General features: G+C 35.0%; 1 protein-coding gene across 8 annotated transcripts in view; it reads right to left on the reverse strand.

Moving 5' to 3' along the window:
* Positions 1-5,459: 5,459 nt before the first annotated feature.
* Positions 5,460-17,874, reverse strand: part of LOC150109436 (putative nudix hydrolase 6) — a 149,150-nt gene continuing 136,735 nt past the window's right edge. For all 8 annotated transcript variants that reach the window (XM_090408209.1, XM_090408226.1, XM_090408218.1 and 5 more), the window contains one exon: positions 5,460-6,001. In XM_090408209.1, coding sequence (XP_090264335.1) covers positions 5,771-6,001 — 231 coding nt within the window. In that variant the 3' untranslated portion in view covers positions 5,460-5,770. The remainder of the gene's footprint in view (positions 6,002-17,874) is intronic.

Consider the following 17,874-nt stretch of genomic DNA (forward strand, 5'->3'; position numbering starts at 1 on the left):
CTCCCCCCCCCCCACACACACACAACAATATGGGGTCACAGAATCAGCCTCAGCTCTAAAAAACTTTCCAAACTTCAACAAATTTGGGTGCATGAGACTGCCCCAAATTTGGGAAGGTTGCATCTTGAGAACTTCAGCCCAACAGCCAAAACAATGCAATATAGCCTGTGAGGGGGCACCTTTAGGACTCTAGGAACAACAGTAGTTTTCTCTCTTCTGTCTCATTTGATTTTTATAGTTCCTGCACATGTCATAGTTGTATGTTCCCATGAAGATGGCAATGTGACATTGCCGAAATATAGGAGGTACTTATACAAGTTTCTTTTAATTAATATTCCAGCATACGTTATAAATTCCTTAAATAATTTAATAGTCATGTGTTACCAACGTATAAGCCTATCTACAAGAATTACTACTTCCAACATCCACTCTCCCTGTCTACCCGGGCTCTCCCTGTTTCTTATGCATTTCCAATTCTCTCTTCATCTCTCACACTACTATTGTTTCAAGAGATCAGAAGTAGTGTTGCCACACTACTTCTGATCTCTCTTGCATCACACACACACACACACACTGCACTTTCATCTAGCAACAGTTTCTCCAGTTCATTTACTCCAAAGTCATTCAAATACAATCCATCATCTCTGCATAATTCCATTCTTCTCTCAAACACATGCCAAACATTCACAAACTACATTTCCTTCCTCTCTTCATACAGCTCTACTAGCATACCATTCATGATTCTGGCTCAACTCATCATTGCCATAGCATGGCAACACACTGACAACGTTTCTCACTATAATGTTATCTTTCACTCTCTCCTCAATAACCTCCTGATATGCACCCTTACGTTCTCCTTATGTCCACTTAAATCATCTGTCCCTACTAATTTTCTTGCTTGTTTCCTTCTTGTGTCCAAAGCATGAATTATCTTGCACATTCTCCCTCCTGGATAGCAGACCTTATGGACTCTCTCATTAACCAATCCTCTAACAATAGAATCTCCAAATTTATCTGTCTACACAGCCCATTGTCCTCTTCTGATGATCCTGGCTTGTAACAGTACCCAAATGTGTATTCTGTTCTGTTAATCTCTATCTCACTCCAAATAATCTTAAACCTGTATTATTTCCTGTATTACTCATACCACCACCACCACCACCATCACTGGAGTTTTCTATTTTGATTTGATTTAATTTTAGCAGTATTCATTCGTAGTACTCCTGCTCCTTCTCGTCTATCCTACCAGAATAAAATGAAATTGCATGTTCTATTCCTGTAACCATATATGTCAATCATGTCTCACTAATGTTTGGGTTCACTACTTCTGCCAATGATAGAACTCATAGTCTTCATACCTGATGAGTATATATATATATATATATATATATACATTACAGCTGAATCTGAACCAAACTCTATATCCACAACTTACACTTTCTTTCTTGACAAAACTAGTCCTGCATTTCAAGGAATCATCCCTAACCAGCTATCATTCTCTCTCTCTCTCTCTCTCACACACACTCTGACTGTTATTACATTCATAATTTAAACTACTACTTAACTTAATGCAAGCATCCATGCTTTCATGTAGCCACCCAGGTATTTAATTTCTCTCATGATTCAAATTCATGCTTTCACTACAACAATTTCTTCAAGTACTCAACACCAAACCTATTCATGTAATCCAGGCATGTAAAACTCATTTACATGCCTGGATGCTCATTTACATGCTCCAAGGGCCAAATTAAGATTTATACATCAAGCTGCAGGCCTCAACAGAAAAATAATCCTGAAATAAAGACGAAACAAATTTTTTAATATTAACATTAGAGTATATAAGTACAAAATACAACCATGTTACTTTTAAATATCATTTTTTTTGAAGAAACTCGATGTTTTTCATTAAACAAATCTTCAAAATTTGGTTGAATTTGTTGAGCTGTAGTTATTTTCAACACTGCTTGCACATGTTGGTCTGTTAATCTTGATCTTTCCGCAGTTTTATTATTCTTTAAAGTTGAAAATAGTTGTTCGCATAAATATGTGCTACCGAACATAGATAAAATATGCCTAATTGCACATAACACATTGGGGTATCGATCGAGTGATAAATAATCATAAAACTTTGGAATTCCAACATCCATATATTTTTGTTTCAATATGGAATCACACTGAATTTCGATCAATTCCAACTGTAAATTGTCATCAACAGTTTCAACATCTATCGATAGAGGAGAAGTAAATAGGTGAAACTAGTTTTCATGTTTCTTAAAATCTAAAAATCTTTCGAATTCATTTTCTAATAACTTAATTTGATTGGCATATTCTTAAAATTTCAATTTCGGTGATTTTTGTAATAATGATTGACAACATTCAAAATGGGATAAATTTTCTTTTTGAATTTGTTTTTGCCAAAGTAATAATTTCTGTTTGAAAATGTTAATATTGTCAAATAACATGGTAACCACTTGAGTTTGAGATTAAGTTGACTAAGGTGACTTGTAATGTCAAATGAAAAAGCCAGGTCTTTTATCCATTGAACATTTTTTAATATTTCACTTTCATAATTTTTCAATTCTAAAAAAATGGTAATTTCGTCTAGCAATTCGAAGAATCGCTTTAAAACTTTATGACTGGAAAGCCATCTAATTTCTGTATAATAAGGTAGATCGCTATATTCACTTTCTATATCTTCTAGAAAGTTACTAAATTGGCGATGATTAAGCCCACATGCACAAATATAATTTAAAATTTTACTGACATTTTTTAGGACATGTCCAATATTTAAAACTTTGGAGCATAGTGTTTGCTGATGAATAATGCAATGAAAATGTTGAAAATTATTATTACCTTGTTCTTTGTATTTTTCTTTTAAATTTGTAACAACTCCTTTAACAACACTAGTCGTGGCAGGAGCACCATCAGTTGCAACACAAACTAGTTTTTTTAACGGTAAATTGTATTCATTCAAAACTTCCATAAGGGCATCAAAAATATCAACATGCACAAATATAATTTAAAATTTTACTGACTTTTTTTAGGACATGTCCAATATTTAAAACTTTGGAGCATAGTGTTTGCTGATGAATAATGCAATGAAAATGTTGAAAATTATTATTACCTTGTTCTTTGTATTTTTCTTTTAAATTTGTAACAACTCCTTTAACAACACTAGTCGTGGCAGGAGCACCATCAGTTGCAACACAAACTAGTTTTTTTAACGGTAAATTGTATTCATTCAAAACTTCCATAAGGGCATCAAAAATATCAACTCCAGTGGTTGTATCGTGCATAGGAATAATTTCTAGAAGTTCTTCACTTACTGTTAAGTTCATATCACATCCATGAATAAAAATAGCCAGCTGAGCAATATCCCGTACATCTGTACTTTCATCAATTGCAAGGGAATAGGTCTGAAATGTTGGAATTATTGATTTTAGTTAATTCCTTAAGTTCCCGGCTATATCATCAATTCTGCTAGCAATGGTATTTCGAGATAAGCTTATATTTTTAAATTTCTTTAATTCATCGGGACACAACACTTCAACTGCTTTAATAATACATTTGTGAATAAACAGCATATTTGTCATAGTTTTCTTTACGATCTGTATCGTAATGCCTTTTAATATTATATTCTTTGCAAACTGCAATAGAGTTTCTACATATCAGGCATAATTTTTTTTTCCTTGAATACAAAAATATTGTAACTCCCATTTTTCTTGAAAACTACTATATTCTTCTTCAATTAATCGTTTTTTACTCATACTAGTTGAAGGTTTCAACATTATTTTTATAAATTCTTTATTAATTATAAAGAAACACTACACTTTCTTAAGACTTGAAAATTGCTAACGGCTAGCCTCCAACTGCTATGGTCAGCAGATGTAGCCACATACGTAGATTGCTCATTAAAATTTGGTATTTATGCAGTGGTGTAACAAGATTCTTTGAAATGACAAATGGAACATTATTTCATTTAGAAATTGCAGAGTAGTTTGGTATATAAAATAATCTTAAGTGGAAATGTTAATTTTTTAAATATGTTTATTTAATTCGGTGTTGTCAAAAGTTAAATAACCATATTGGTTACAAAATTTGGTGGGCCGCATGTTACTTGTCGGCCGACCTCACGTGGCCCGCGTGTTTGACATGCCTGATGTAACCCATCATGCAAGTAGAAAACCCTTTGTTCATCAAACTCATCCCATACTCTGCATACTGCAGACCATTTCTCCTACATAGCCTACTTACTGAATCATTTGCAATCACAGCTTTCCTCCTCAATTCCTGTCATATAATGGCAAACAGACTCACAATCTTTACCTCTTTGCTCTTCTTTTTTTGCCTCAATCAAGAACTGTGTTGTGTCATGTCATGCAATGGCATACTTTTCTCTTTCCAAATCATTCATTCCAATACAAGCGTATTATCTCATTGTTCTACATGTTTATAATAAATTTAGTTTAATCCTTTATCCAAGTGTAAGCAAACAAAGTTTGCACCTGAAGTATCTTTAGGACTGAGGCAACTCATGGTAAAGGTGGACTAAGCTCTCATCACTTGTCTTAGTATCTTCCATAATGCAAAGTGCATCATACATGTCTCCTTGCAGACATGTATAATGCTATGCATTAAGGGAATGGCCACTTGGATAAAGGATTAAACTAAATTTATTATGGTCTAACCAGGTGGGAAAAAACTTCCAATGTTCTACATGTTTATTTATTACTTCAGGCACATCACAAATCTTTGTGACTGGGAAATATACTTTCATTGCTCACTTGCCCAGTATGCCCCTGGTCATGTAATCACTTTATATATCTTCATATATTTTTTTCATCAATTTCTGTTTTCATGATCCTTTCCTTTACCTTTTCATGTGCTTTGCCCCCTTTCCTGATAATCTTTCAAGCACTTTTTTTAGTCTCTCAACCCTAATGTAGTATTATACAGCATTTGCTGAAGCCTTGATATTTCAAGCATTGTGTCAGACTCTTCCTTTTTTTCTCTATTCTTTCATTACTTCTCTCTCTCACCTCTTATCCAATGTTACTGCCATTGTGCATTTCAACACCTGTATGCTTATTTCCCTTTAGCACACATCACTGTGCTATGTTATCTCATTTGTTTCCTCATTTAAATTTTCATTCACATTCAACATTTGATGATCCTCAGTCTGTCTAATCATTGCATATTTCCTGCGAATATTACCACAATTGTCTCATCTTCTCAATAATGCATACCTTCCACACACACACATTACATGGAATGAAATTTTTCAAGTCAAACTTGAACAAAAAGGATTTGTGCTCCAATGTCACACTGCATGCACACCTACATATTTACTTGTGACTTTTTTTATTTCTAAAACTTATAAAAAGGTTACAAAAATATAAGGCTCCAAGGCAACAGCCAGTTTTGTTGTATTTTTTAAAGAAATAAATTTGATATGAAAATTTTCAGAATATTTTTTTATTTGAGTAAGTTGTAAATAATCTTTTTTTTTTTACACTAATCAGATCAATTTTTAGAAACAGGATAGTTCGAAATGCGTTGATGTATTTACCCTAAGCGATTGTTTTTAAATGCATTGCCATGTTTTTCTACAATAATAACATTCATCATTATTTTTAGTGTTGATGCAATTTTAGTATGTGTATATTTGGATTAACAAAAAAACATAATTCAAATTATTATTTTTAGCAAAAAAATTAAAGAATCATGAACTGCAAAATTAAAGAATGTAACAGATATATAAGCACTGGAGCTACCAATGAGCTTTAAGAGATTCCACCACAGCAAATAGAAATTTTAAATGACTAGCATATAGCTGAAGTTCCTTGTTAATATCTACCCACTTCACTGCTGCTGCATCATCACCTGCCTGCAATGCATAATTTCTTAATACACTTCCTTCATTATCATGAAAACTGTAAACAACTGTTTCAATCCAAGAGTTATCTGTATTTCGTGGATCATCCACATATCCTCTATAAACCTAAAGCACAGAAATGTGATCTATTAAGAATTTGCTTTACTTAATGTAAGTTTTTAATGAATGCAATAAAAAAAACATTTAAAGAATTATTTCATAATGCACAGAATCATTTAAGATTTTTTTTTATTTAGCGTATGGCATAATAAAGACACATGGCATCAGAATATATAATTAAGAATATAATAATCAGAATATATATATTTAAGATATATTATATAGGGTCTGAGCTAGAAATAGCAAAAACTATTTGGGAGTTGTTGTGTCGGAAAAAAATGATGAGTCGCCTTTTTTTCCCACCCAACATTAAGTTATCTCAGAAGGAGTGGATAAGGACATGCTTATGCCTCCGGATGGGAAATGTACCGACTAATGTCCCAAGAACATGTAAATATCCAAGTGTGTAAGCTCTGAACAGTGTTAAAATAACCCATGAGTTTAATAGAGAATAGTTGTAAATGAATTAGAATATAAAATCATGCATAAATTTCCAAGTAAATATGTATAAGCTAGAGCATGTTTTAAGCCATGTAAAAACAGTCCGTGGCCACGGCATCCAATCGGCAGTCGCCGTATGTGTGACGACACCGCCGAGTGAGGGAGCTGTTTTGAGGTATAAAAGTTTTGGCGAGGATTCGAATCGCTCTCTTGTCTCCGGGTTTCGTCGGCACCTAGTTTCCTATCGGAGAGCTGTGTAGAGTTTGCCGCCATGTGTAACAAGAATCCCCCTTGCTATGTATGCTACGTGGGCCAAGGCTGCAACTACAATGTATTCAGATCCATAAGAAGAAAGAGCCACTGATGAGATCAACGTCAGTGTTCAAAATCTGTGTATGAGTGTTTTCGGTTCATATGGAAACAAAGGAATAGCAAGGCCGCCATCAGTGAAGATACTGTAAGCAGACCAGAATATCCAGTTCAAGGCAAGAACGGTAAGCGTAAGATTTTCTTATGTTAAGTGTTGGATTAAAGTAACCGTGGAGTAAGGAAGCAGAAGTTAAGGAAACATGCTATTTCCGTGTAGTGCTATAAGAACAGTCTGTGATTTGGACACTTTTGTCTGCGGTTGAGAAGAAAGCATATTAGGCTCCAGGCGAACAGGAGGTCGAGATCCGAACTGTTTGTGTAATTTAGGAACAGTAATGTTATATGGTCAGAACGTAATTAAATGTTAGCTAAAATTTTGGAGGGAGGATTAAGTAAGAATAAGAAGTATTACCCTATAGAAGTTCATGTCAGAATTATTGAGTAGTCTTGTGTATCTATGCAATATTCCATGTGGGATAATATTAGGTAACTTAGTTATAAGAGTCTGAGAATAGATGTACGTATAAAAGTGAGAAATTTATGTCAAGTAAGGGACTATAACATAGAAGTTTTGGATGTGATTAATTAAGTAAAGGGAACCCAGACTCTTTTAAGATTAAGGATTTGATTAACATTTATACTTGTCTTTGTGCCATAATAAATGTGTTTCTTTATATACAATCAAATGAGTTTGTCATCCTTTCTGCGGATTGAGCTACCGTTTGAAAACTTACGTACCGTGCATTAAGGTGGAAACCAATAGTGGTAAAAGAATCGGGACCACGATTGCATGCCTCATTAAGTATTCTTGGATAATGTATCAGAGTTTAGTTGCCGGCTGGCGCAGTCTTTAATCAATACAAATTTGTCGGCAAACGAATATCTGATATTAAGTGATACAAAAAAATTTAATGTTAACTGTAAAGTTAAAGTAAAGACAGAGATATAACAATAAGGCAGTCACATGGTCACACAGCACACAGACAATATATATATATAGATAAACCAACAATATAACAGAGTAAACTATGTCAAAAATAAATATAAACATTTTACAACAGAGATATTTCAGAATAGTGTAGTCCAACAGACATTATGAATTATCATTGTTTTGAATACTTTAATTGCTAAACTTACATCACCTATAAATGGATTTATGAAAAATTCATAAAAAAATAGCTGTTTACTTAAGTAATATGGCTATTATTATTATTATGTGACACCTCCAGGAAGTCCAAAGACTCATCGAGGGAGAGCGTGCCAACAGCATCAAACGATTGATCTCCGTCCAACTACTAATTGCACTCAAACTTGCTTAAGCTATTAGTTGCAGAGGCTCTACCAATTGACCAACCTTTGCTCAATGAAAGGCAGCATTTTCAAGTGAAGTAAATTTATCAGAAGTTTTTTGTACTAAGTCAACTTTTTTTTCCACATAAAAAACTTAAGTATTCCAATTAATTATTAAAATATTTTCAGGTCCACAAATTTCTTATTTTTAAGTTTTTAAAGATATGTGTGTGGTGTAGATATTACTGAATGATTAATGTTATTATTAGTAGTAGTATTTCTAGTCTTCCAAGGAGTCAGAACAAACCCTCATGATCGCAATACACATTATACTAAGCCTTTAAAAAACATTCAGTATTTTTAAGCATTCAAAACCCACTCTGGTAATGCATTCTACTCACTCACCATGCGAAAAATTCCTTTACACTGCCTTACTCATATGATTTATAGTTTCCAGAGATGAACTATACAAGCTACTCTCACCAACTTGCAAGCCAAAATCATATTACTTCTCCTAACTATCTGTCAAGCTTTCAGGTCACATTCCCTAAATCTGTCCTCACACTCAATATTCCAGAGTCCTGAGACAGTCATAGTTACTCACTTGCTTGCTTCTGCATTAATTCTCTCTCTCTCACTCCAACATCTAACATTTTTTGTATTACAGAGATCCAAGTGACAAGATCCAAGCATACAGAAATCCAGGTGTGGCCTGATTATTGCCTAATACAGTGGAACTACCCTTTATCTCTACTTGTCAGTGTCCTTCTCATTATGGATGTAATTTTCTGGGTTACCTTTACAATGTTTGCAATATGTCCTCTAGTACAACAGAATATACCCCATTCCATCACCTTGGGCCAAAATGCTTCAAAATTGCTCTTCCCATTTTAGCATCATTAGCGAACAGCTAAATAACTCCTCACAAACCTTGAATATATCATCAATATACAGATTAAAAATGGTGGTCTCAGAACAGAGCCCCGAGGATCTTTACTTGTCACTTTTCCCCTTTCAAACATTACATATCAACTTGTTGGCTTCTATTCAACCAATCATCTGTAACCATGTTATTAAGTGACTATCAATCACCATCCTACTCAATTTCATGATGCTTCTAGCATTAGTATATAGAAACTGAAGCATCTCCTTAAGGTCCCCAACCACCCTTTATATCCTGAACTGACTATCCCATTTGATATTGTTACCTGAAAGACTATATTCAGCATTTTTTTTTGATCATTTACACTCATTTGCTTCATCAGTGCCTTCACACACACTTGTTTGCATCTGCCTTAATTTTTTTAGTTTTCCTGACTTTGCATTTTCACACTCTCCGTGAACAACTCTCTAGACTTAACTCCGAAGTCATTTAAGTGCAGTTCATCAGTGTTGTACAAATCTTTCCACCTAACAATCTCAGGCCATATGTCAACAAACTCAACATCATTTCTTCTGCACAACCTTGATGTTGATTCATTAGCCATCACTGCCCTCCTTCTCAGTTTGCCTCTATCATAGCATGACAACAGACTCGCAAACTTCACATTCTCACTCTTCTTTTTCACTGCTTCCAATAACGCTCTCACATCTTCCCCCATACGATACTTCTCACCTCTCAGGTCAGTGGTTCCAGCTAAAACAATCAATTCTTTCACCTCCTCTTTCTGCATTCTAACAGCATTACTAAAATTTTTGCTCCAGGTAAACAAGATTTTGTAGTGCTTTTGTGAAGTACTCCCCTTATCATAGAATTGTCATTACCTGCTTGCACTCTTCCTCTCGCTTATTCTTACAATATTCTTATTCACTTCAGACCTCTTCCTTTTTCTGTTCTCAATTCGACTAATCTCTTGCTGTTTTTGCAGCAAGAGAAAGTATTACTGAAAATATGTGGAATGGCCATCAACAACTGTTTATAGAATTGGTGAATTTATGTCATTTTAAGAAAGAATTATAGTTGTTTTTGATGGAGAAGAGGTTAATTAACCACCCATCTCTGGCTACAGTTGATAAAATATATTGACCACCATAAACCTTGCATCCATGGTATCCCAATATTATCTCAATGGTATTTCAGTGGTATAATTTTGCATCCATGTTTAGGGTTGGCCTTAAACCGTGGAATGATTGGCCTGATTTGAGTTCTGCACTACTGATGAAGAAATTTAAATGATAACATTTTGGAATATTTGCTGAGCAAAAGGCAAGAAAAAAATATTTATGATTAGTTTCTGTTTTGTAAAAATATAATCAATAAATATATTATTTATTCTGTAATGCTGCTTATTACATATATTTCCAGCACCTAATTATCTTAAATTATAGGTCCAACCAAAATGATCCCAACCGGACTTCATATTTGCTACAGCCAGCAGGATAGTTCAAATTTAAGTATAATGATTATTTCAGCAATGTTAAACAGCATGTATCGTTAAGTGTTTAAGCAGAAACATGAATGAAAAAAAAAAAGAATGTGAAAGAAAGAGGGCATCTTAAATATAAGCTATGAGTGAATATACACTAACCTACATGGGGGTGGTGAATTTCATGGTACACATTACTTTGGCCACAGTAGTGATTAGGGAGTATATGGTTATCTACTGTTTCCCCATTCCAAAGAATTGAGTTAATTAGGTTAGTTAATTAGTTAATTGCCTGTGGAGTTTGTTTTTCCTCTAGAGTTTCCCTAGAGACAAAGCTAGGGTTTTCCTCCCTTGCAAACATAAAGTCGACATTTGGCAGCAGATATATGTACATCCAGATATAAATATAAATTCGGGTAATTCACAGAGTTCATGCCAGTGCTATCCTAGGTGAACTTATGTCTCTTGGTGGAAGGCTAATAATAATCTTCAATAACAGGATTTAACTACTTGTAAAAAAAATTTCGGAAGTGTGATCTCCTTACTCCAAAACAAGCTTATCACAGATTGATACTTGGGTTTATTTGCTGGTTTAAACTCACTATTATGTTTAATGGAATGAATACAGCACAGAGAAACAATTAAACAGAAGTTTAATGGATTCTGCATTTCATCTCAGTTACAGACTTCATCAAGGCTACAGGAGTGGCAAACATGTGGAACCTGATGCTGTATCATGCCTTACTTCATTATTATTATTATTATTATTATTATTATTACATGACACCTCCAGGGAGTAGTGTAATACCACCACTAGTATTTCTACACACAATCACAAACATCCATGTCTACAGTGGGAATTGAACCAGCAGCCTTTTGGCTGGAGAGCAGATAAGCTAACCACTCGGCCAACCAGGCTTGGTTAGCATAGGGACTGTTCTACAGATAATATAACAAATGTAATATACATCTGTAGACCAGTCCTTATTCTTTATTTTCTTCTTGCTCCTTGCCCCCCCCCCCCCAAAAAAAAAGGCTATTACAGTATTTGAGGGCTGGGAGTGAATCTTTCCTATTTCATTATATTTTTTTGCCACATGCAGTGGAAGTCTGCCTTCTCTCCCAGGTATTTGCCATACCTAGTAGGCTGAATCCCAAGATGCCTGGTCAGCATGGGAGGACTGACCAAATACCCTCTCCCTTCCCATTAACCTTCCTACTGGCTGAGGTGAATGAAATAGATAACGAGACCAAATTGCACTTTTTATCCATGTTATTCAATACGTATTACTGAATCATATCCAGATTTAGCTGGATGTCTATAGACGTCATGCTAGTTCTGGGGGGGTGGGGTTAAGCAAATGAAGCTGATAAGAATTGAAGACTGAAACAGCCAAGGCCAAAATTGACATGTTATCTCAAATGTAATATCTACTTCTCAGACTAATGACAGAATTGACTCAAACCCAAATGGAAAGTCCATTCTGGATAATACATCTGTGAAGAACACCCTGAAAAGAGAAGAAAAAAAAAAAATAAAAAATAAAAGCTGTGTAAAGCAGTGGCAAAAATAAATTGGGATATTCTTGGACCTTCTGAAAAAAGAATGGAATAAAAAATGACTGAAACAAGCAATTTTATTTTTAATATTACAGGGGGAGATCATGGTGAAAGAGGATTTGGAATTATGGTCCACCAAAAGGGTCAAAGCTGTATAACTGAGAGGAGACCTCCACATAGCCTTTAAAGGAATGCGGAGAACCGACCAGGGCATCTGACCTAATGTCCAATCCTCACCTTCTCGTGGTGCACCCTGTTGGGTATCTACTTGGATACTGAACGAACGAGGATGGGCTGGCAATTTGGGATTTAGCTGACCAAATTGAATTCTTATTGGTTAAACCAAAATAAAAAATGATGGTACAACATGACAAAATTTCATGCCGGCTGGGGCATCGCCCGGTTAAACAAGGCCCCCATTGTTTTCGCTAGGGAACCAGGGTGAACAGCGAAAAGTCAGCTACTGGAACAAATATGAAAACAAACCCCAACTCAACATCACCAGAGTTAAAGATCGGTACTATCAATGTAAGAAGCATGAATGGCAAAGAAATGGAGCTAACTGAGGAATTAGATAAGTACCAGATCGACATAATAGGGGTGACTGAAACAAAAAAGACCAAAACTGGTGAGATCTTTCTGAGCAATAAATACAAAATGTTATATTCAGGCAATGACAATCTAGGAAAAGAAGGAGTAGCCATAGTATTCAACACAAAATATGAGGCTAATCTTCTTGAATGGCAGTCAGTCTCAAGTAGAGTAATGTGGGCAAATATGAGAATGGGGAAATGGACAATGAGACTTATTTGTGCCTATGGTCCCACAGAAGGTTCCACTAAGGTAGAAGTGGAGGAATTTTTTGAAGCTTTAGAAAAAGCAACTGACACAATGAAAAAGTAAAAGTTGGTCCTTGTTGGGGATCTAAATAGCAGAGTAGGAAATGATTGTGAGACATACAAAAATATTTTGGGAAAATTTGGAGAAAAGAGCAAAGCTAATAATAATAGCAAATATCTGTTGGATTTCTGCTCAGGACATGGACTGGTTATTACTAACACCATGTTCCAACATAAAAATGTGCACAAATTCACATGGAGAGAAGAGGCAAGGAATAAGAAAAGTCTCATTGACTATGTTATTGTCTCCCTGGTGCAGGACACCAGAGTGTACAGAGGATTTGAAATTGGAAGTGATAACTACCTAGTCTTGAGCAAGATAAAATTGAATTTCATATTGAAAAGAATAACATGTAAGAAAGTTTTAAAGCGAATAAAAGTTGAGCAGCTCTCAGATGTGAACTGTAGACTAAAATACACAAAGATTATTGAAGAAAAAATGAAAGAGATTGAGAACAGGAATCAAACCTTGGAGATTCAGTGGCAAACTCTGAAGAAAACATTGACTGATTCTGCCAGAGAGGCATGTGGTGAGGTTGTCTGCAAGGATAAAAAAATCAGAACTCCCTGGTGGACACAGGAAGATAAAGAGGCAGTGAAAGAAAAGAAGAAAGCATATCTAAAGTTCCTGTCAAATAAGTCAGCTTGTGCTCTTAGAGAATATAGAGACAAATGCAAGAATGCTAAACACTATATAAAACTAGCTAAACAAAAGTCATGGGAGGACTATGGCAAGAATATAGAAAATAAATATCAAGAAGGTGGCAAAATATTCTGGAGGTTGTTGAAGAAGTTTAGGAATGGAGGAAAGAGTGCTGTAAAAGGAGTTAGAGATGATAAAGGTGACATAAAAATGGGAGAAAAAGATATCCTTGAAGTATGGAGTAATTACTTTGAAAAACGTCTAAATGAGACAAGCAGTGATGACAGCATAGTGGTAAAAAACACTGACCAGGCATGCAGTCAGGAATACATATCCATATTTGAAGTAGAAAAAGCCATCAAAGGCTTGAAATGTGGAAAGGCTGCAGGAGTAGATGATATTCGACCAGAAATGCTGAAGTATGGTGGTGTGAGAGTCTTACAGTGGCTGCACTGCATAGTTCAGAAGGCCTGGACAGAGGGACGAATTCCCGATGATTGGAGTAGATCTCTCATAGTACCCATATATAAAAAGGGAAATAAAACTGCATGTGAGAATTACAGAGGTATTTCCCTACTGAGTGTTCCTAGCAGGATCTATTGTCTGCAAGGATAGAAGGTGGACACAGGAAGTTAAAGAGGCAGTGAAGTCTTACAGTGGCTGCACTTCATAGTTCAGAATGCACAGGTACAAATCCCTGATGATTGGAGTAGAGATCTTATATATATATTTCATATATAAAAAGGGAAATAAAACTAAATGTGAGAATTACAGAGGTATTTCCCTACTAATGTCCCTAGTAAGATTTATGCAAGTATACTTCAGAAACGGTTGAGAAGAATTGTGGAAGAAAAGCTTGGTGAAGAACAAGCTGGATTCAGGCCAAATAGAGGCTGTCAGGATGAGATCTTCACTTTACGAGAAATAGTCGAGAAAGCATGGGAATATAACAAAGATCTGTATTTAAGTTTTGTCGATTTGGAAAAGGCATATGACAAGGTGCCAAGAGAGAAGCTATTCAATACGCTGCAGTTATATGGTGTCAATGGGGCATTATATCAAGCAATACTTAGTCATTATTTGAGTTGTAAGTCAGCAGTTAGAATTGAAGGAAGTACAGGAAGATGGTTTAATGTTAAATCTGATGTGAGACAAGGATGTACATTATCCCCCTCTGTTATTCATTATCTATATGGATCACATTATGAAGGAAAGTGGTATTAAACATGATATCAAAATTGGAGATGTTATTGTCAGCTCTTTGCTTTATGCGGATGATGTTATACTTATAAATAAATCCGCTACAAGTTTGCAAGATTCTCCGACTACATTGAATAGCTGTTGTAATAGATATGGTATGAAGGTCAGCAATAAAAAGACAAAAACAATGAAAATAGGCAGACTCATTGAAAATGTCAACTGTGTTGTGAATGGAGAACCTGTGGAACAAGTAAAACATTTCAGCTACTTAGGCACGATTTTTACTGAAGATGGTAAATTAAATATAGAAATAAACAACAGAATCAGCAAAGCTGGTATGGTGGGAAGTCAATTGAATAATTTCATATGGAATAAGAGAGAAATTAGTCGGAACACTAAATTAGCTGTATACAAGACAGTGTTCAAACCAGTTTTAACTTATGGATCTGAGAGCTGGGTCAGAAGTAAAACACTTGACCAAAGACTAGAGACCACAGATATGAGAGTCTTGAGAAAGATTATAGGTGTGAACAGATGGCATCAATGGCAATATCATATTAAAAACGAGGATATTAGAAAAGAACTTGACATTGTCAGCATCCAGGAATGCATTAGCAGAGCTAATCTCAGGTAGTATGGTCACTTAAACAGAATGGGCGAGGAAAGATTAGCAAAACAAGCGTTCTCTGCCAGGTTGGCAGAAAAATGACCCAGAGGAAGACAAAGATATAGGTGGATTGATACGGTACAAAGTGCCTTAGACGATAGAAATATAAGATCTGATAATGTTGGAGTCTTGACAAGTAACAGACTGATTTGGAGGAAAATTGTAGATAGGAAATTAATAATGATGTAATTTTTTTCATGTAGTACTATCATATCCTGTACACCCCTTGAGGGTACATAGCATGAATTTGATGATGATGATCAAAGATGGAAAAATAATATTCTTGAATTTAAACCAGTCTCCCAAGAGAATGACAGCTCTTAGAGTGAAAATCAATAGGCAGTGTGATTTGTGTATAATACAAATATATGCAACCACCTCCAGTCATTCAGATGAAGAAATTAACAATATCGAAGAGGATCTCTCCAATATTCTCAAATATAGTACATGTTGCTGGAAAATTGTAATGGGGGACTTAAACTGTAAAGTAGGCAAAAAAAAAACAGGGAGAAAGTGCTTTGGGTGTGCAATGTATGGGCCAAAGAAAAGAGAGAGGACAAAGATTGAATTTGCAGAAAGTGAGGGATTGTATATAGGAAATACTTCTTTAAAAAGTGAACTAAATGAAAATGGACCTGGATATCACCAAACAGAGACGTTTTTAATGAAATTGATTATATTATGGTGAACAACATGAAAATGCTAGACATATCTGTTATCAACCAGTTTATTTAATTAAAGGAAATGGCTACACCAACACCATAATACTACTTTGCAAAGGCATTTGACAGAATACCACAGGGAAAACTATTACACAAGTTGGAGCAAATGGGAATGGATATGAAGATAGCAGCATGGATGAGGAAGGAGGAGGCTGATCAACAGAGTATCTCAGGGTTCTGTACCAGAGCTCTTTAATTTGTATATCAATGATATAGGGAAAAGTTTAGGGCGGGGTATCCAATTGTTTGTAGCTGATGATGCAACTGGAGAGAGTCATAGTTGATAAAAAGTGATGTAGATATCTGCAGGTTGATTTAAATAAATTGGCATTGTAAGCAAAGGACAGTGATCATCAATTAAATGTTGTAAAGTGTAAGGGTATGCACTCCAGGTTGAAAAGGTTACATGCAGTGTATCATACTGATGATACTAGATTGGAGGAAATTGATGAGGCCAAACATTTAGGGATAATGATGGACAGAGAGTTGAGGTTCATAGGGCATATTGCAAAAATTAGTAAAATAGTTCAAAGTATTACTTGGATGTTGAAAAACACACTAATAAGATAGAGAAGTTATTATCCCTCTTTATAAGGCTATGGTTCAGCTGCATCTTAGATACTGTGGTCACCTGGGTTTCTTAGGGGATCTAATAGGCTGTGGAAAGGATTCAGAGAGAAGTGACTAAGTTGGTGACAGGTCTATACGGTGCTCCTTATGATGATAGGTTGGAGGTATGTGGGTTACAAAGTTTGGTTGTTAGGCAGAAAAAGAGGGGACATGATAAAAACTTAGAAGATATGAAATGGGTTTGTAAAATTGATGCAAAGGAAATTTTTCAGTACGTGACAAAGAGAGAGAGAGAGAGGGAGAGAGAGATCAGGGTTATTCATGGAAGTTGTGTAAGAGTATGGTTTAGTAAGGGTTAAATTTTTTGTGTGGAGAATGGTGAAAGAGCGGAATGGATTGCCAGAATCAGTTGCTAAAACCATATCCCTACTTAAACTCATTCATCTGACAGTGAATGAGTTTAAATAAAAGATATGATAGGTTTCATGTATTTAATTGGATCTCCCACAACGAGTCTCTGGACTCTATGGAGATACCATATAATAATAATAATAATAATAATAATAATAATAATAATGACAGTGATCATAGGCTAGTGAGAGCAAAGATAAAAATAAACATCAAGAAGGACATAATGAAACTGTTAATGAAAATAACCCACACTAGAAGGTGAAGTTTAATAAACCATAAAGAAAAATTTGAGGAAATAATGGAAGGAAGGTTAAAGGAAAAATAATATGAATGAATCATGTTTATCCAATAGAATGGAGGAAATAGCTTCAACAATAATAGAAATTACTAAAAGTTAAAGAAAATCATTACCAGTAAATAGACTTATAGAGAAAAACTTACTTTATGGACACTTGATCTAATAAAAAAAGGGAAGAATTATGGAAAAGGAGACACAGAAGTAGCAAAGACAACACAGAATTGTGGAACTGTGAAAATTACCAGTATATTAAATACACTCACAAGTTTTTGGATGATACACAGAACCAGCAGGACCATATGAACAAGCAAGATTTAGAGCAAGTTTCTCTATGACAGATCATATCCACACAATTAACCACGCAATATAAAAAGCAGATGAATATAGACTTCCTGTATGTTTATTGTTCATAGATTTTGAAAAAAAAAGGCTTTGATTCTTTA

The sequence above is a fragment of the Typopeltis vanoorti genome, chromosome 2, assembly GCF_054136105.1.
Source record: "Typopeltis vanoorti isolate ZY-2024b chromosome 2, IOZ_Tvanoo_1.0, whole genome shotgun sequence".
In the NCBI taxonomy this organism is placed as follows: Eukaryota; Metazoa; Arthropoda; class Arachnida; order Uropygi; family Thelyphonidae; genus Typopeltis; species Typopeltis vanoorti.